The sequence below is a fragment of the Ovis canadensis genome, chromosome 4 (assembly GCF_042477335.2).
Source record: "Ovis canadensis isolate MfBH-ARS-UI-01 breed Bighorn chromosome 4, ARS-UI_OviCan_v2, whole genome shotgun sequence".
Taxonomy (NCBI): Eukaryota; Metazoa; Chordata; class Mammalia; order Artiodactyla; family Bovidae; genus Ovis; species Ovis canadensis.
This window is the reverse complement of record NC_091248.1, coordinates 117,880,603-117,900,735: the sequence shown is the minus strand read 5'-3', so window position 1 is coordinate 117,900,735 and position 20,133 is coordinate 117,880,603. Positions and strand designations below refer to the sequence as shown.

General features: G+C 46.0%; 1 protein-coding gene across 8 annotated transcripts in view; it reads left to right on the top strand.

Annotated features, from left to right (window-relative positions):
* The window catches only part of HIPK2 (homeodomain interacting protein kinase 2), a 234,649-nt gene that overhangs the window by 179,572 nt on the left and 34,944 nt on the right, over positions 1-20,133 (top strand). For 5 of the 8 annotated variants that reach the window (XM_069588545.1, XM_069588544.1, XM_069588547.1 and 2 more), the window contains exons 6-9: positions 1,143-1,327; positions 7,561-7,723; positions 11,236-11,362; positions 12,437-12,558. In XM_069588545.1, the coding sequence (XP_069444646.1) occupies positions 1,143-1,327; positions 7,561-7,723; positions 11,236-11,362; positions 12,437-12,558 (597 nt within the window). Of the gene's footprint in view, positions 1-1,142; positions 1,328-7,560; positions 7,724-11,154; positions 11,363-12,436; positions 12,559-20,133 lie in introns of all 8 variants that reach the window. The other 3 variants (XM_069588541.1, XM_069588540.1, XM_069588542.1) reach the window with 1 other exon arrangement.

Sequence of the window (20,133 nt, the reverse complement as noted above, 5' to 3'; positions counted from 1 at the left end):
ACACCAGCTATTTTTAGAATAAAACCTAGTCTAAAATCAGGGCAACCCAAAGTGAGTTTTTCTTCAAAGCAATGAGAAACACAGCTCCAGACCAATGAACACCTAACACACTTCTTACTGAAGATAAGTGTAACCAAAACTCATGACTCCAAGTAAAGTGTACTTGTCAGTTGATTAGAAGCTTTGATTTTCCGAGAAAACTGAAATTGCTTTCCAGTACATGTCTTGGGGCTGGTGGGGAGAAAGCACCACAAAAGAAGCTTTTAAAGGTCATCCTAGTATAGGTTTCCCAGGCAGTACAGTGGTAAGGAATCTGCCTGCTGATGCAGGAGACACAAGTTCGATTCCTAGGTCAGGAAGAGCCCCTGGAGAAGGAAATGGAAACCTGCTCCAGTATTCTTGCTGGGAAATCCCACGGACAGAGGAGCCTGGTGGGCTACAGTCCACAGGGTCAGAGAGAGTCGGACACAACTGAGCACACGCACACGCCGTATAGGCTTGCTCTTGGAAGAAAAATCTTGTGTTCAGATATCCTGCCTGCCTTCGCCAGAGGTGGTCCCAGTGAACCCAGGGATTCAAATAACTCAGACCCTGGCTCAGGAGCTGCTAGGTGTGGGAAGCAGACCCCAATACCTCTGTTGGAAGGTTAAAGAAATAAACCTTTTTGCATCTTATTTTTTACTGCTTGGTTGTAATTGTTTTTTAACCATGGGGAAATATGTGTAGCCTAAAATGGTACAACTCTAACTATGCCATTCAGTACGTTCACATTGTCTCAAGCGCAGTCTCCAGAATTCTTTTCATCGGATGGTTCTTTTCAGTGAGGCGTGATGCAAGGTGCATTTCAGCCTAACTGATGAAAGCAGGAGCCAGCTGCGCCCGCACATTCATATCTGTGCAGGTGCCCACAGGGGCCTCCCTCTTCCCTGAGCAGCCTCCCCCGGCCTCTCCTGCAGAGAGAACAGCCGTGACCTGCGGGCAGTGATGACCCGTGGCAGCGCCCCCCACGGGGCAGACACAGCCTTCTGGGGGCTGGGAAGGGGTGACCAAGAGATTAGGATGGAGCTGCAGAGCACAGAACGGAGGGATGGGGCGAGGGAGGCCCAGCGGAATCTCGGTGACTTGTCCCCGCTTGCTTGCAGGTGAACATGACGACAGATCTGGAAGGGAGCGACATGTTGGTGGAGAAGGCCGACCGGCGGGAGTTCATCGACCTGCTGAAGAAGATGCTGACCATAGACGCCGATAAGAGAATCACTCCAATCGAGACCCTGAACCACCCCTTCGTCACCATGACACACTTACTCGACTTTCCCCACAGCACACAGTAGGTGTCCTGGTCGTTGCTTTATCCCAGGGGTCGGCAGACTTTTTCTTTAAAGCCCCAGGTAGTGCATATTTCAGGCTTTGTAGGACTTCCCTGGTGGGTCCAGTGTTCAAGACTCTGAACTCCTTTCAATGCAAGGAGTGCCGATTTGATCCCTGGTCGGGGAACCAAGATCCCACATGCCTCGAGGCCCAAAAAAAAAAAAAAAAATCAGGCTTTGTAGCCGTATGGTCTCTGTCACAACAACTCAGCTCTGCCATTAGAGTTGAAAGCAGCTGTAGACATTACAGAAACCGACAAGGGAAGCTGTGTCCCACTAAAACAGTATTTATAAAAATAGTCGGCAGCCACACTGGGACCCTGGGCTGAAGTTTTCTTAACACCAAAAAGGGAACAGTGGGGCATGAGAGGGTATGAGGCTGGGTGGACCAGACCTGGGGTGTCTGCATGAAGGGAGGTGCTCAGAATGGCAGCTTCTGTGATGCAGAGCCACGTGCAAGCCAGAGGTCATGCGTGGACTTGGTCCTGTGTGGATTGGGATCTATTGGTTTGTTCATTCATTCACTGGGCTGGGCCAGGGGCTGGAGGCAGTGGGGAGCAGAGCAGATGGGCACCCTGCCCACTGGAGTTTAGAGTCTATAGGAGAGAAAGTGGAAAGTGAAAGTGAAAGTTGCTTAGTCGTGTCTGACTCTGCGACTCCATGGACTGTAATAGAATGCAAGAATTCTCCTAGAATTCGCCAGGCCAGAATACTAGAGTGGGTACCCATTCCCTTCTCCAGGGGACCTTCCCAACCCAGGGATCAAACCCAGGTCTCCCGCATTACAGGTGGATTCTTTACCAGCTGAGCCACTAGGGGAGCCCAAGCATACTGGAGTGGGTAGCCTATCCCTTCTCCAGGTGATCTTCCCAACCCAGGAATCAAACTGGGGTCTCCCACATTGCCCGCAGGTTTTTTACCAGCTGAGCACCAGGGAAGCCCCTCCAGGAGAGAGGAAGGCACTAAACCAAAGATCCCCAAATAACCAGGCTGTTCTCAGGGGATACGAAGGGCGAGCAGAGCATGCAACAAGAGGACCTTCCTGGAGGCAGGGCATGGATGACCCACGGATGTGACCACCCAAGGAGAGGGAGCCACTTGGTGGAAAGGCCAGCGAGAGTGGAAGGGGCCTTGCCAGGTGGAGACCCCAGCACAGGCAAGATCAAGCACCCGGGGACAGGGAGAGATGAGACCTCAGGATAAGCCAGTGGCAGGGCTTCCGTGTTATGGATTTCGCTCTTTCTCCTAAGAGTAATGGGAAGTCATTAAAGGATTGATGGCCGGGGAATGGCTGATTGGAGTTGTGTTAAACAAAGATCGGTCTGCTGTCGCTCGATCAAGTCAAATAAGCTTGGAAAAAATGCCCATCAGATCTAGCAACTTGGAGGTTGCTGGTAACTTATGGAGAACTGTTTCTGTGGATGGTAGAAGCAGAAACCAGTTTAGCAGGTTGAAAGATTGAGTGAGAGGTGAAGAAATAGATGGTACCCTTTCAGGAAGGAAGGCTGTGAAAGGGGAGGGACAAAATAGAGGGGTGGGTGACTCAGGAAGGCCCAAGGAGGGGGTTTCTTTTCATATGAAAGAGACTTGAGCATCTTAAGAGGCTGATGGGAAGTGCCTGGTAGTAAGTAAGAGATTAAAGATAAAGGATGCTCAGAAGATGTTTCTCGAGGTAGTGGGAAGGACCGGGATTCGGAGGGCAGGTGGAGGAATAGGCAACATCACAGAGGGTGGGCAGAGGAGAGCGCATGGCTGTTGTAAGCGCCTGGTGCAGTGGAGGAGAGTTGAGGGGCTTCTTCCACCAGCTTCTGTCTCTCCTTGTTGAAAACAGGGTATTGGTGGTTAAAGGAGGGTAGGAAATCTTAGGTAGCGGAAGGTAGCAGAGACACTTGAACAGAGAAACAGAGCAGAATCCTGACTGTGGGGGTTGGACTGGAAAAGCCTGGGGTGTAAATGAACTCCCCAGGTAAAGGCATGGAATCAACAGAGTCCTTCCAGGTTGGAGTTTGGCTGCGCTGCTAAGAGAAAAAGATTGACACAGATTTATGATGTTGGCAGTGAAGAGACTATAATCCGAAGTCATGGCTATGCAAGGCTTAGCTAAAAGAAAAAGGAAGTGAAGCTGGGAGGGGTCCATAGAGACTGAGTGGTCTGATCAGCTCAGAGAACGCTTAGTACAGTAATAGTTGAACTAGCCAGAGGGGTGGAAAGTGTGCCTAGGAGGTGGGATGCTTGAATCTGTGGTTGTGGAAATGGCATGATTTCAGGCTTGACAGTCCAAGGAATGGGGTGGCTAGAATTAACAGGTCTCTGGAGATAAGAAGGAACTAAGGAGCCAGGGAGTCTGACCAGGAATCAGGGTGACCTCCAAAGGGCTTCCCTGGTGGCTCAGACAGTAAAGAATCTGCCCGCAATGCAGGCAACTCAGGTTCAGTCCCTGGGTCAGGAATATCCCCAGGAGAAGGGAATGACAACCCACTCCCAGTGTTCTTGCCTAGAGAATTCAGTGGACAGAGAAGCCTGGTGGGCTACAGTCCATGGGGTCATAAAGAGTCAGACACAACTGAGCAACTAATACTTCCACTTTTTCACTTTTCGAAGTCTCCCAGGTGGGCAGGACTGAGCTAGTGGCCCAGCCTTGGTGCCTGAGGGGGAGAGAAGAGAAGGGAAGATTGGTTTGAGGAGGTGCCATCACAAAGCACCACGGAGTGGCTGAGTGTCACAAACAGCAGACACTCATTTTCTTATTCTAGAAGCCCACGAGCTAGGTGTCCGGCAGAGCTGGCTTTTTCTGTGGCCTCTCTCCTCGGCTTACGCATGGCCATCTTCTGCCCGAGTCTTCCTGTGGTCTTCCTCTATGCTATCTGTGTCCTGATTTCCTCCTCCTCCTAAGGAATTGGGTCAGGGCCTGCCCTAATGACCTCATTTCACCTCTTTAAAGATCCTATCTCCAAATTCAGTCCCATTCTTAAGTACTAGGGGGTTAGAACTTTAATATGTGAATCTGAGGGGCACATTTCAGCCTATAAACAGAGTCAAGAGAGAAATCACTTCAACCTCTGAGGCACTTAGGACATGAAAGAATAAACAGCCCTCTCCCTGGGTGTCTGCAGGGAGAAGCAGGGTGCTCAAGAAAGCAGCAGATTTCAGGTGGCATCAGGAGAGAGAGGGATACATGGAAAGAGCCCAGCTGAGACAGCCACGGGTCACCCATGAGCCCCGCTACAGCCAGAATCAGATCAGGTCAAGTCTCAAGGCTGGATTTGACCCTCAGCAGCATACGAGAAATGAGGGTGTGGCACCCATCACCAGTGGTGCTCCCTCTCTTTTCAGTCTGTTCCTTACTAGCTGTTGTTGAGCAAGTCAGATTGTATTGCAACAACCAGATAGTGCCTCTACTTTAGAAGCATGCTTGCAACAACCAGACTCGAGTACAGAGAAGGAACTGGGACCCATCCCTTGCAAACTCTCATTACGGGATTTGTCCTGTTTCTGGGTATGGGAGGGGTAAGTCAAGGGGTGCCAGTCTGAACCACAGAGGGCAGACTTGGTGATTTACTGCATAGGGCCCCCATAAGATCAGTCTTCGTGTCATCAGGAGTGAAGTGGGCTGGCTGAGAAACAGCTGTGGATAGGAGATGGAGGGGTGCTCGTTAGCAGGTTCCTGGTAGCCAGGTGCACTGTGAGACACTCGTGCATGCCCAGCTGTGTCCAACTGTTTTTCGACCCAATGGACTGCTACCCACCAGGCTCCTCTGTCCAAGAAGTTTCCCAGGCAAGAATACTGGAGTGGGCTGCCACTTCCTTCTGCACAGGATCTTCCTGACCCAGGGATCGAACCCACACCTTCTGCGTCTCCTGCAGCAGCGGGTGGGTTCTTTGCCACTGGGCCACCTGGAAAGCTACCAGCACTGTCAGTGAGGCAGTCACACGCATAAAGTTTGAGTCTTGGCTGAATGACCTCAGGGTTCGGTCTGTCTTCTGGTTCTGCATGGAAGCAAATCAGGGTGTTTCACTGTGGGTGAAGACCCAGCACAGAAACCATGGGCATCAGCTGGCTCCTAACTCAGAATCTGGTGTGGAACCAGGGGAAGCACTGACAACTTAGATTTCAGAAAATACGCCTCAGAAGGAAAGAAGGGTTTTGGAGCACAAAGTAGGCCTGATCCCCAAGTAACCCTAGAATCTGCTGGGCAGACCATGAAGAAGTCTGGGGCCAGGAGAAACCTCCAGCCCACCCCTGCAGCTGGGCCAGGGCTGCCCCAACATCTAGATTATCAGATGAAAGAGACTCCACTCGTTTCTCCATGCCAAGATTCTGGTGCTCGAATTCCTTAAAAACCATTCTCAACATTAACCCAGTGTGAAAGTACTTTCCTCTGAAACTAAAAACTCAGATCGTTTCAGTTAGAGAATTCTGAGTCTGAAAGCTTTGTGTTGAATTGTCGAAAAACCACTGATGCATTAAATACAGTCCAGAAGAACACAAAATCCATTGTTTTACTCTTTCAGCCTCCATGTGAAAGCACTTAACAGTAGGTTTGGTACTGAGTCGATGCTCAAAACGTGTTGGCGTTGCTAGCATTAGTGTTTTTAGCTCTTGGTCACCGGAGACCTTCTCTCTAGGTCATCAGGCAGTCATTGTATGCTTAGTGTGCATTGCGTGGCCAGTGTCAGTCATGATTAACTCACAAAGAATGTGTAGGTCAGTTCAGAAAATCTTTCATGGAGAGGATGTTTTGGGATAGCCTGCAAGCACCTGCTTGGCCCAGAATCTAGCTTACCCATAGTACAGTATGCAGTTGTCATCTTAAAATGGTAGGATTTTATTGTTACTACACTACTTATAATTAAATAAGTATTTTAAATGGAAATTTAAATGGGATCTTGCTATCCTAAATATTAGCATTTGAGGAAAAAGTGAGTTTAATTAGAAGAAAAAGACCCAGAAGTGAATGGCGTGGCACATGTGCTCAGTTGGGTCTGACTCTTTCAGACGCCATGGACTGTAGTCCACCAGGCTCCTCTGTCCATGGAATGTTCCAGGCAAGAATGCTGAGAGGTTGCCATTTCCTACTCCCGGGTGTCTTCCCGACCCAGGGATCAAACCCGCGTCGGCGGCATTGGCAGGCAGATTCTTTACCTCGACGCCACCAGGGAGGCGGAGATGTGAATGAGAAACAATGTACAAACAATTGAAGATCCCGTGGTGGGTTTTCAAACACTTGGTCAAGGCCACTTATGGCTTTCTTTGCCCTTGATGCTGGTGTCCACAACACTTTTATACTTGAACTTCATAATTAAGAGTTTTGTTTTGATTCAAAAATGCAATGGAAGAAGAAAAAGAGAGAATTTTATGGAACTGGGTAAGAATCAGAAAAAAAAACGAAGAATGAAGGAAGTTAAAGAGAATGTACGTGAAGACTACCATTAATCAGCTCTTGATCTTGGCAAATACCTATCCCTTCTCTTTATCCTTACTCGAAAAATAGGGGCAACAGTTGTCTGTCTTCCCCTCGTGGTTGTTGTAGGACTGAGGGAAAGAGTGCTTGCGAACAGACATGCTGTCAGTAAGCTTCACCGCTGTTATTAGTTGTTAAAATCATTATTCTCCATCCATGTACAATCCAGGGAGGAGCAAGAGTGCCAATAGGTCCTGACACCAGGTTGGCTATTCTCTGGCTGGCCCCTAGATGGCGCTGGTGCCCTGGGTTAGCTGGAAAGGGTGTGGGCAAGGAAGATGGCGGCAGGTCATCCATTGCTGACCAGTCCCAATCAGAGAACTTACATGTTTATTTATGGGCCAGAAACCACTTTGAAAGCCAAGAATGAGCTGTGGAAATTGGGAGGCAGATCAGCAGCAGGAGGAAATGCAGTGAGAGCCAAGAGGTCTGTTGTGTTGGTGGAGAACTGTTACCCACCCAGGATGAGGAGGCGGCAGTGAGAAGGTTCGGGGTGGGAGGGGGCGGCGGGGGGGGGGGGGGGGGGGGGTGGAATTCCTGTAAATATCACCAACTCTTGCAAATGCAGACACTGCCTGAAAAATCCAGGAACCTGAGACCCAAAGTGAAGTGTCTCAGTGCTTTCATTTATCAGATTAACTCTCTTCTCTTTTTCTCTCTCCATTTTCTCTCCTGTAATTCCATGTTACTCTGTTTCCCTGACACCTTTGTCTCTGCCTTTGCATGAACAGCGTCAAATCATGTTTCCAGAACATGGAGATTTGCAAGCGTCGGGTAAACATGTATGACACGGTGAACCAGAGCAAAACCCCTTTCATCACGCATGTGGCCCCCAGCACATCCACCAACCTGACCATGACCTTCAACAACCAGCTGAACACTGTCCACAACCAGGTGAGTGGGGGCCAGAGGGGAAGGCAGACGCGGGGCTGACACAGCAAAGGTCAGGGATTCTGTTTTCCCACCAAGCTGAGTCAGGAGACAGAACTCCGAATCGTATAGAACAGACAAAATCCCTCTACTGTCACGTTCAGCTCTGCAAGAAGGTGTTTGTCTTCATCGTTATTTCCTTTGAGATCCTCAGGCATTCTTTGTATTAACTCCTAGCCGCTTGAAAGGTCCCAGAAGTGACTCACTAAGAGAGTTATTTCTGAGACGGTACCTCCTACTGCTTTCCTGTCCTGCTGTGAGAATAAGGTAAAGGAGATGCTGGGATCCCCTCGTGTCTGACATCCGCCTGATGGAGAATTCTAGAACTGGAAGGGATGGATGCTAGCGGTCATCCAGCTCAGGCCCCCACTCCTTGTGTCCACACTGCTGGGTCCACATGATCTCCTTTCAACACAGACAGAACCTGCCCTTTGCCAAGTCATGTCACCAGAATCCCAGCAGTGAGAACCAGAAGAGGACCCACAGCTTTCAAACCTCTTGCAGAAAATTTGCAGAATCTAGCACCTAATATACTGCTGGAAATATGGATGACACCCAGGAAATGTGTACTGTATGAAGAGTCTCCAAGGCCTCGCTCAGGCAGCCTCTAAGAGAGTTTAACTTTTATTCCTACCTACCAGTTTCCCCAAAGAAAGTGTCCCTAGATTTTCTTCAGTATCAGTCTTTAATGATGACAACACACCTGTGTAGGCACACAACCCCACCCCTCGCTAGCAGAAGAGCATATATGTTCCAGTGTGAATACTCTGCCTGGCCGTCCACTCTTTTGACAGGTCCCCTTCTCTCATGAAGAGTCACTGGCCCTGCTTCCCAGGCCATTCCCGGCACGTTTGGTTGCTAAGGCCCAGCGTTCCTTCCCAGCCTGTTCCTCTCCCACTCTGCCTACCCTCTAGGAGAGGCCTCCTAGAATCTGCTGCCCCCCGGAGGCCACTGGTGTCCTTTCCGTTCTCAGCCGAAAGAGTTCATTTCTCTAAGGCCTGGAGTCCCGTGTGATAAACATTCCCACCCAGCACCTAGCTCAGTCCTCAGGCTGAGGCAGCCACCACCAGTCAGGTGAACTCCTGGACAGAATAACCACTGTGATTCTGCTCTTCGTCACCAGAGTCCCCGCAGAGTGAGCAGGCCATCTGGCTGGTGCCCTGAGCAGGGAGGGTAGAAAATACATTGAGATGGGAAGTTGGGCCTAACTGTGATTGGAAGGAGGGCCAGCCTAAGATGTGTACACAGTGTTCGTTAGGCAGCAACCGGAGACTTGTGAGCAGAGGTGGTATCACACAAAAAGTAGTCATTTGGAAAGAATGTTCTAGCCTCTTTGCCCAAGAAGGATTAGAAAAGAAGTGGAGGCCAGAACATCACTAGTCAAGGCCTTACAGGTCCCAGGCTCCAGGACAGAAGGCCTTAGCAAAGGAAGTAGTGATTAAAAAGAGGGAGAGTGTTCTGGGGACATTTGGAAGGAAGGAGCAGCAAGACCAGTGGCTGGCCAGAAGGGGGAGCCACTGAGCACCCGTGTGGGAACCTGGAGGAGACTGCTGCTAGTGCCCCAAGGAGGGAAGCCAGGAGGCAGGAAGATGAGGGAGCGTGTGGACTCTGGTATGTAGAGGGCGAGCGGCTAGTGGTGTCTGAGGGGAGCCTCCAGGAGAGGTGAGGCTGCAGAGAGAACAGAAAGGAAACACAAGTCATGCCGTTGGTAACAACACAAAATGCTGGCCCCATGCAAATGACTATGTATAAAATAGATGAACAGCAAGGACCTACCGTGCCGCACAGGGAACTGTGTTTAGTACCTTTTAGTAACCTATGATGGAAGGGAATAGGAAAATCATATTTATTCCTTTCACTAGAGTTTCCTTTTGTTAGAATATATATACATAACAACATTATAAATCAACTACACTTCAATAAAAAATAGTGACAAGAGATGCTGGCCTACATGGGCCCCACATGCATTCCCAGCTACACTGCCTGGAGGCTGACTGTGTGATGCTGCGCAAACAGACAGTTGTTACAGTAACATCTTAAAATCTAAACATGGGCAGTCCCTAATTTGGTGATTACTTTCAAACAAATTCTATGCTTTGCACTGAAATTCAGCATAAAATGTAAGTATAAAAGACATTTAAATGAGACTTTATCCTTTTCATCAAATCTGACATATATGCCTACCTTTCCTAAGGTCCTAATTTTGTATGTTTCCCAGTAGCCTTGTGGCTCTTGCCCTTTTTACTTTCTTAGTCCTTGAAGCCTCTAGTAGCAAAATCTCTCATAAACAAGATTGAAATTGAAGCCATGGGTTACTCCACCTATCTTACTAAAGGATCAGCACGAAGACTAAGATGGGGTGAAACTGGAGAATTCCCAATGTAGAATTCCTTTTCCTTCCATGGCCTTGCTTCACATGGAAGTTCAACCTCAAATGCTCTCTCTTTCTGAAAAAGAAAGGAGAGAGGACATAACTTCAGTGTCTGTCTAACCCATCTCCATTTAACTTAACCCATCTCAAGTTCTCTTGACGCCCTGGCATCTTCTCCTTGCCCTTTAACCTTAATTTCTGAATGCCAGCACGAGAATGCACCGAATTCCAACAAGCAACCCCAGCCTCAGCGCGTCCCTCTCCATCTCTGTTTCTGTAGCGTTATTTCTTCGCAGTAACTGTGCTCTGTGAACATCTAAGGGCATCTGAAAGTGCTACCCTTAGACCTGAGCAGAAGGGCTTGCTGCCCAGGCCCTCCCCGAGTGCGTGTGTTTCCCTCCATGTCAAGCTCCGGGAATCTGAGACCTGGGGCCTTGAGGAGCCACTTCCTAGTTTCATCCTCCCCAGTAAAGACCAAGTCCAAATACGTGCACCCAAAGGCCTTCAGGTTGTGGGACAGAGCTGGGGCCTGGAGAGAAGGCAGGCAGGCACTCGGCTCCATATTCCAGGGCCCAAGCCAAGGAATCCAGATTCAGACTCAAACCAAAGCCTTCCAGGTAGTTATGAAAGTGTTTATGTCTGAGTGGGAGGGCAGATCATAATTCTTTCTAGCCAGTCCTTAACTTTGCAGTATAGACTTGACATGCAGGCATCCCGTGTGCACTTGCAGGCCCTGCAAGTATTAGGAACAGGCCCTGAAAATATTAAGAACAGGCCCGAATCTAAGCATCAAAGGTGATTCTGTGTCCTGGGCTGCAGGTGCCTGCTTTCCCCTAAGTCTTTCCAACTGTATTTCCACTCCCGTTTTCGCTTTTTTTTTTTTTTTTTTTTTGGCTCGTGGTTTTCATTCATTCGTTTGCTCTTCTTTGAGTTCATTTATTTGATTTAGATCTGTCTCCCAGCATGCCATCTCCCTCATGTTTTATTTGTGTTTATTTTTGTCTAATCCCCACCATTCCTGTAGGCTCCCACCTCCACCAGTGCCACCCTTTCCCTAGCCAATCCCGAGGTCTCCATACTAAACTACCAATCTGCACTCTGCCAGCCCTCAGCGGCATCCATGGCTGCGGTGGCCCAGCGGAGCATGCCCCTGCAGACGGGAGCCGCCCAGATCTGCGCCCGGCCCGACCCCTTCCAGCAAGCGCTCATCGTGTGTCCACCTGGCTTCCAAGGTAAGGCAGAGAGGACCCAGCCTCGCACCCGCTTCCACCAGGACCGCCTCTGCGGTGCTGGCCTCATGCTTTTCTGTCCTGCTGAAGCCCTCTTTGTTTCTTTCCGCGAGAGCCCTGGCATCACTGAACTTGAGGGCCCCCATCCTGTGGCAGCCAACCTAGAAACAATGGACGTAGGCTTCTGCATCAAGTCCGTTCCTTGTTATTCGCACCACCTGCCAGCGGTTTTGTCCTGGCTCAGCCACCATCTGTAAATCAGCACATTGTGCGCGCTCCCATTGTTATGCTGATGTCAGCCCTCCCGTTGCCTCCCGTGGAATAACCTCTGTGTGGATTATCTATAGCACACTGCCAACCTCTGACAGCGCACTAGTCCCTGTTCTTGTGAAGGGTATAAACCTCCCTGAAAAGTACTTCCTGGCCAGTGCCCCCCACCTCTGGCCAGGCACCCCGGCACTCTTCTCCTGAAAATTCTAAGCAAGAGTTGACCGGGTACGTCGTTATAGTTTACCTTGAAAACTCGAGAATTTGGTTCCGAAAACCCCCTGGTGTGAGTCTGTGTGGTTCAGTTTAAGTAAGTGCTGTTCCAGCAGCCTTACCCTCTCTCCCTGGCTTTGACCCAGTCAGATGTATCTTCATGACAAAGGCAGCTGTTTTCCTGCTGTAATTTGTCAGCATAACTGTTCCACTTTTGGCTTTAAAGACTCCTTAATTTGACTGAGTCTTTGAAAACATTCAAAAAGGTCATTTTGGGTTTTTTTTTCCCTAAGTTAGAGGGAATTCCCTGGTGTTCCAATGGGTAGGACTCCATGCCTCCACTGATGAAGGCCTGGGTTCTATCCCTGGTCAGCAAACTAAGATCCCAACAAGCCATGTGGCATGGCCGAAGGAAAAAACACAAACTTTTTTTAAAGTTAAAAACTGAGGCAGGGAAGACTTCCAAAGGACCAGGCAGTGTCCGGTGGGGACTAGTGCAAAGGGAGGCTGAGGGCTGACAGCGGGCTAGGAAGGTCTCCTCATCCAGCGCTTCCCAGTTACTCAGCCCTTCTCCCCGTCACCCCTTGTCTGCTCTAGGATTGCAGGCCTCTCCCTCTAAACACGCTGGCTACTCTGTGCGAATGGAAAATGCCGTTCCCATCGTCACTCAAGCCCCAGGAGCCCAGCCTCTTCAGATCCAGCCAGGTCTGCTTGCCCAGGTAATTCTTTCTTTATTATCACTGCTGTTACCACGATCCATGTTAATGTTGTTCACAAAAGAGACATATCTCTGATAATTCCCTCCCTGGCAGTGAGTTAGATGCCTCAAGTCATTAGAATACATCAGTAATATTCCGAATGATCCCCAGGTGAATTACCCTCCTAACTATCTAGCTTACAGTTCCAAGAAGAAATTTAGACACAGGGGGAGTCTGGGGAAATTTATTATTATTATTGTCTCTTTGTAATGCAGATTAATATGAGAGACCTAGGTTTTAATCCTAACTCTACTAATAACTCTCTGTGACCCAAGGCAAGTCAGTTAGCATTTCCTTATTATAAATTGAAACTATTTTTTGAAAGCAGATTTGGAGATTCTCTGTTTCCTAGTTGAAAACCAGGATCACAGAGGCTTTGGGCTGGAACCTTCCTTATCTGTTCACATAGGTACTCTGGTAGATTCCTCAAATGAGATCACAGAGGTGAAACAGGTTGAAAATTTGTGACATGTTGTAAAAATTTTAGGCAACAAAGTGGTGTAATGATAATAAGTAATCAATCCTTAATGTCGCTTGAACATTAATAACAAATACACTTTCGTTGTGCTGAGCACCTCATGGTTGTTATGGATTTAATCCCCACAATATGGTATTTGTCTCCTTCTGGCAAACAAGCCACAGGCACTGGCTGAAAGTCACACAGCAGTTAGGTGACAGACCCACCACACAAGCCCGGGAAGGCTGACCCCAGCACATGTGTTTTAACCCGTCATTTGCTGTACTGTTTCTTCATCATGGTTTCTGAGGTTGGGGGTCAAGGATGGATTGACTGAAATGTTGTTAGTTTAAAGCACGTTTGTTTTTTAAATGAAGTTGGTTCCCAAAGACGCTTTATTTATAGTGTCTTTTCTTGAACAGAAGTTTGGGGGTTAATTTTAATATAGTCAAATTGCATAGGTCTATTTTAGTCTCATGGGGTTCCCTCGTGACTCAAGGGTACGGAATCCACTTGCAATGCAGGAGACACAGGTTTGATCCCTGGGTCGGGAAGATCCCCTGGAGAAGGAAATGTCAACCCACTCCACGACAGAGGGGCCCGGCGGGCTACAGTCCATGGAGTCACAAAAGAGTCAGATACAACCGAGCAACTAAACAACAACAATGTTGGACTCACTCTGTTCTAGTCTACTGGCCTAATATCCTACTGTCTTTACTATTGATTTTATAACTTTAATGTATGTCTTGATATCTGGTGGAAAAGCCCTGATCCTATCACGTTCTTCAAAATTTCCCTGTCTGTTTCTATGTGAATTTTATCCTCACCTTTATGTAAGAATTTTCGTTCCAAAACGAACAAGACAAAAACCCAGAACCCTGATTTGTGCGTATTGGACCTGCACTGGATTTATATTCACTTTGAGGAAAATCGACATCTTTGTAATATTGTCATTTCACCCTTGAACATGGTATATAATTGTATATGTTACCTTTTATTCCTTTCACTAGTTTTCCCTTGTTAGAATCATTCCTAAATATTTTACAGTTCTGTTATTAATAACTTTATTAACTATATTTTCTTATTTGTCTTTGGTTAATAGGATTATAACTGGTTGTGCTCCACTGAGTTTGTTATCCAGCAGTCCTTCCAGACTGTGATTAGTTCTGATCGTTTCTGTGAATTCCCTTGGATTTTCTGTGTAGACTATTTTTTCATTTACAAGTGATACAATTTTGTTTCTTCCTTTCCAGTCTATATAATTTTTATTTATTGTTCTCGTGACACTGTGCCAACAGTACCTCCAAAACAGTGTTTAATAAGAGCATTGATGTTGAGCATCCTTAACTTGAACTTTAAAGGAAATTCTTCTTGCTGTTTGCCTCTAGAGATTTTGTTTAAAGAGCGGTTCAGTTCAGTCCAGTTCAGTCGCTCAGTTGTGTCCAACTCTTTGCAACCCCATGAATCACAGCACACCAGGCCTCCCTGTCCACCACCAACTCCTGGAGTTTACTCAAACTCATGTCCATTGAGTCGGTGATGCCATCCAGCCATCTCATCCTCTGTCGTCCCCTTCTCCTCCTGCCCCCAATCCTTCCCAGCATCAGAGTCTTTTCCAATGAGTCAACTCTTTGCATGAGGTGACCAAAGTATTGGAGTTTCAGCTTCAGGATCAGTCCTTCCAATGAACACCCAGGACTGATCTCCTTTAGGATGGACTGGTTGGATCTCCTTGCAGTCCAAGGGACTCTCAAGAGTCTTCTGCAACACCACACTTCAAAAGCATCAATTCTTTGGCGCTCAGCCTTCTTCACAGTCCAACTCTCACATCCATACATGACCACTGGGAAAACCATAGCCTTGACTAGACGGACCTTAGTTGGCAAAGTAATGTCTCTGTTTTTCAATATACTATGTAGATTGGTCATAACTTTCCTTCCAAGGAGTAAGCGTCTTTTAATTTCATGCCTGCAGTCACCATCTGCAGTGATTTTGGAGCCCCAAAAAATAAAGTCTGACACTATTTCCACTGTTTCCCCATCTATTTCCCATGAGGTGATAGGACCAGATGCCATGATCTTTGTTTTCTGAATGTTGAGCTTTAAGCCAACTTTTTCACTCTCCTCTTTCACTTTCATCAAGAGGCTTTTTAGTTCCTCTTTACTTTCTGCCATAAGGGCGGTGTCATCTGCATATCTGAGGTTATTGATATTTCTCCTGGCAATCTTGATTCCAGCTTAGGGACACTTTATCAAGTTTGCTAATTTTTTTAATGAATTAATGTTTAACTGCATCAAATGTTCTTTCTCCACCTATTGAAATATTCCTGTGTTTTTGTTCCTTCAACTGTTGATGTAGCAAGTTATTTAATAGATTTTGTAATGTTAAATCATCTTTGTATCAATATTTTCAAGGTGAACTTTATCTGATCATGTGGTACTTGACGTGTTTGTATGCTTTTCAATTCTGGATTGTTTGTGAATACTGCAGTTAGTATTTTTGCATCTATGTTCGTACGTGAGGAAGTAGCATGGATTTCTTTTTCTTATAGAATCTTTATCTGTTTTGGTCCTGGAGACTATACCCAGGCTCATAAGATATGGTGGATATTATTACTTCTTCTGTTTTCAAGAACAGCTTGTTTCAGATTGACACTAGCCGTTCTTCATCTCTTTGTTCTTACGTCCAGACTGAGACTGCAAATGCCCAGTCTCACCAGCTTCTGGTGGCACACAAAATTCTGTCCTGCTGAAGGTTTAAACAGACAACCTTCAGTATATAAAGCACACCTGTACTCCTTCCCCTGTCTCTCTGTTCCTCATAGCTCCCTTTTGTTTGCACAGTTTGGTAGTACGGAGTTCAGAAAAAGCCCTGGTAAATCAAGAGAACTGCCACTCGCTCCAGGGCACGGCAGCCTGTTCACTCTTCATCTGCCTGGGAGCCAACATTCAGGCCAGTTTCCCAGTGCTGCTCCTCTGTGAGCCAAAACCTGCAGAACTCACATGTGCTCCTAAAGGGGACTTAGAGATCCTTTTTTTGTGTTTGCATACTTAACCCTAGTAAGCCAAGAACCATCTCTGAAAGAAATAATACACAGCATCGCTTACTAGCTAAAGTAGATATTCCTTGTTGTTCAGTTCGGTGGAAACCAACAGGCCCAGCACTTCCGAATTTGTCTTAGTCCTTCAATCATAGCAGGGAAGGGCTTTACCAACTGCCTGCTTGAAAAGGAGTCCTTAGAGCATTATAAATCTCCAAGTGGATTTAACCTACAGCTCTAAGTGGGGAAGTGAACCAAAATTACATGTACAAGGATTTTAATTGCTACAGTGTTTATAACAGGGAAGTGCTGGAAGCAATTTGAATGTTCATCAGTAGAAAATTTGTTTAAATTGATAAGGGCATAAAATGGAACACCATATAGCCATTGGAAAAGGACATGGTAGACCAAAGTGTCTTGACATGCAGCGTTGTCTAAGAGATATTAACTTAAAAATTTAAAAAAAAAAAAAAAACAAGAACTGTCCTGTCCTATCCAGTGTCATTGTGTGTCTTTTTTGTTTATTGATTGCTTTTGTTTTTTCTTGTTTGTCACCCAATCCATGCCAATATGTTAGCCTGTTAAGGTGGAGCTTTCTCCTAGATATATTTTAATGATCCCTTCAAAGGAAAAAAAATTAGCAACTTGCAAAACTAGGCAGATTCTTTACCCTCTGAGCCACCAGGGAAGCTCTAAAAAACTAGTATGGCAGCTGTTTTTTTTTTAAAAAGCAATAATTAAACATTAACACTGATGCCTTCATTTTTCATGGGATTAGGTTAGGTATCAGGCAGAGGCACTCCAAATATTATTACTTTAAATATATCCCCAAATTTCAGTATATTTCTTTTTATTTAAATGTTTAAACCTTTTCAAGGAATTTGTGCATGTTTAGAAATGGTCTTTTGAATCCGTCCCTCATGTTAGCTTTGTTTGCTCTGCCATTTGCCAACCCCTCCTTGCCAGTAGCATCATATGTCCCTAAAATGGGAGACAGTCTCTCTGGTGCACCCCGAAGATGTGTCCCTAGAAATAATTACACCCTCTCATTTCAGTAACACGAGGGTGATCATATGGATCGCTTTACCAGTAATGCTTTTTTGGTATCGCCTAAAAGGAGCTTTCACCTCTGTCTGCCCAGCCCCCAGCCAAGAACTGGCATCTTGACCACCATCAGAAATTGTGAATGAGGGACTTCCCTGCTGGTCCAGTGGCTGAGACGCCATGCTCCCAATGCAGGGGGCTCAAGTTCAATCCCCGGCCAGGGAACTAGACCCCACATGCCATGATTAACGTCATATGCCACAACTAAAGATGCTGCCTGCCACAACAGAGGCTGAAGATCCCACATGCTGCAGCTAAGACCCAGCACAACCAAATAAACAAATAAGATAAATTTTTAAAATTTTAAAAAAGAAAGAAATTGTGCATGAGCCAGTAAAGGTAGAGAGATGGGAAGTACACACCTTGATTGAGATGGTATCTCACTTTTCAAATGGCAGGATTCCGAACCCCCTTGGACCATCCAGAGCCCCCAGGATATGGAGATTTCCGTTTGCCGGATCCTTGTAGACTCCGCCCAGCTGTGAAGAAGTTGTGTGCATTCTTCTAGCCAGTTAACTCCTATCACCTGAATCCCTTTAAATGTTTCCCTGAGGATAAACCGTTGTCTTGGATTCTTTACCCTTTCCAAAACACAAAACTTCAACGCTTCTCAGAACCTTCTCTAGTCATTTTCAGCAACCAGTCTTTCCAACCATTCTGTCTTGCTGTCTGTGTCAGTCTTGCTGGGTGCCTGATATTGCTAATAAATAAGGAAGACTTTTTCATACGACTCTTAGGCACCTGATCCTGAGTTGGGCCATCGTTTTTGTGTATCACCTCCATAGAAAGTGTAGCATATTGGCTGAGAGCATGGGCTCTGGAATTCCACTGCCCATGTTCAGATAGCAGCCTCACCACTCACTGGCTGTTTGACTTCAGAGAAGTTATTTTTGAATTTAGATTTAATTCTTTTTCAAAGTAATACATGTGTCTAATTGTTACAGTTAAATGCCACCACAAACGTCTAAGAAAACAGTAGTCTCATGCCTATCCCATCCCCAATTTCTGTTCCCCAAAAACTATCATTTTTTAATTAATCAACTTTAAATGGAGGCTAATTACTTTACAATATTGTGGTGGTTTTTGCCAGCCACTGACATGAACCAGCCGTGGATGTACATGTGTCCCCCCGACCCCATCCCAAGCCCGTCTCCCACCCTCCTCCCCACCCCATCCCTCTGGGCTGTCCCAGTGCACCGGCTCTGAGTGCCCTATTTCATGCATCGAACTTGGACTGGTCATCTATTTTTTTAACTGTTTCATTTAGTTATTTAAATCCATGTTTCTAAATAGCATTCTTTAACTGTTTCTTACTGAATTTTCCACTTTAGGTATCAATCAACCATGAAAGAATGCTTAGCCCTCTAACCCTCCATCCCCAGAACACACAAGCCTACTCGCATGCACACTCTCTTCCTCTCTCTCTCACTTTTCTTTTCTCCCTTTTCCTCCCTTGTAAGTTTTTATTCGACCACTTTATATTATCTATATAATTATTGTCATCAATAGTGTATTATATTATTCTCAACTGAGCCTCATAACATACTATGATTCTGCTTCCTTTCCTGTATAAGTTGTTTTTCCTAGAATTTGTATTGTCTCATCTTTTCACTGGGTCGGTTTCCTCTGCATGTATTATTAGGCAGCCCCAAAGTCTTCCAGAGCTCTAAAAGGCGTGTGTGTTTAATATATTGGTGTCTTTGAGCATATTGAGAAGTTAAGTGGCTGTTGTTTTTCCTCTCCTTCTGAAAGCTTTCTAAGACTTTCCTTGTCCATGGTGGACATAGTGTCCATGAGATCCATGGCTCCATGCTTTCTCATGAGTCTTTTAGAATACACTGTCCGGTACATCCTATTTGCCCTTTTTATCTGGAGAACTTTCTTCTATTTTTGCCCTTGTTAACTTCTTCCCTACATTTTCTCTGTTCCTTCTTTGTGGAATTCCTGCTAGTTGAGCGCTGGTACTTCTGAACTGATCTAATGATTTTCATATCTCCCACCCTCACCCCCATCCACCTTTTCCCTGTATATATTCTATCTATGCTACTTTCTAAAATTTTCCCATCTGTATGGAATTGTTCATTTCTGTTGTCATTGTTCTCATTTCCAAGAGTTTTCTTGTTCTCAGAATATAGATATATATCTTTTATATCTTGTTTCATGGATATATATACACATTTAGTCTCTTTGAGGACACTAATTACATATATTTTTAGCTTTTCTTCCGATTCCTATACTGTTGTTGTTCCCCAGAGTTTCATCTTTTGTTTTAGTCTCCTTCATGATAGAAACTTCCTTTAAAGTCTGGTGGTCCTTGGCTGTTCATTCATATCTAAGACTGAAGGACTAAAAACTAACTGGAAAGCTTCAGGGGCAGCAGGGTGGACTTCTCTATTGGATAAGGAGTGAGCTCAGCATTTTCATTGGCAGGTCCCCTCTCATCGAAAGTATCTGTAGTTTTCTCTTGGAATAGTCAGTTTCCCTGGAGAGAATCCAGCAGGTTCCTGCTTGAAGATTGGGGGTGGGGGTGGGGGGTAATAATCCTTCATACCAGGAATCTGAGGGTGACAGAATCCCAGGTATTAATATTGCGACTTTACCTTCCGTTCCGTCAGTCTGCTAACTTAGTAATAGCTCTTCTGTTTTCCAGCTTCTAAAATTCTGTTAACTGTTATTGTCCCTCCCTGTTCCCTGTGTCCTTATGGATCTGTATGTATTTTTTCATTCCTTCACTGTCATTTTAGTTGGGCTTAAAAGAGGGAGAGCTGTAAGTGTATGTTTAATTAACTATGTGTCCAGGCAAGCTATATGTATCAGTTTATTCACCTGAGAAATGGGAGGGGAGAATAGTCCCTACTCACAGGATTGGTGTTAAGATAAAGTCAGAGAATCCATTTATGGTCTTAGCTCTATGCCTGGCACACAATGTGCATCC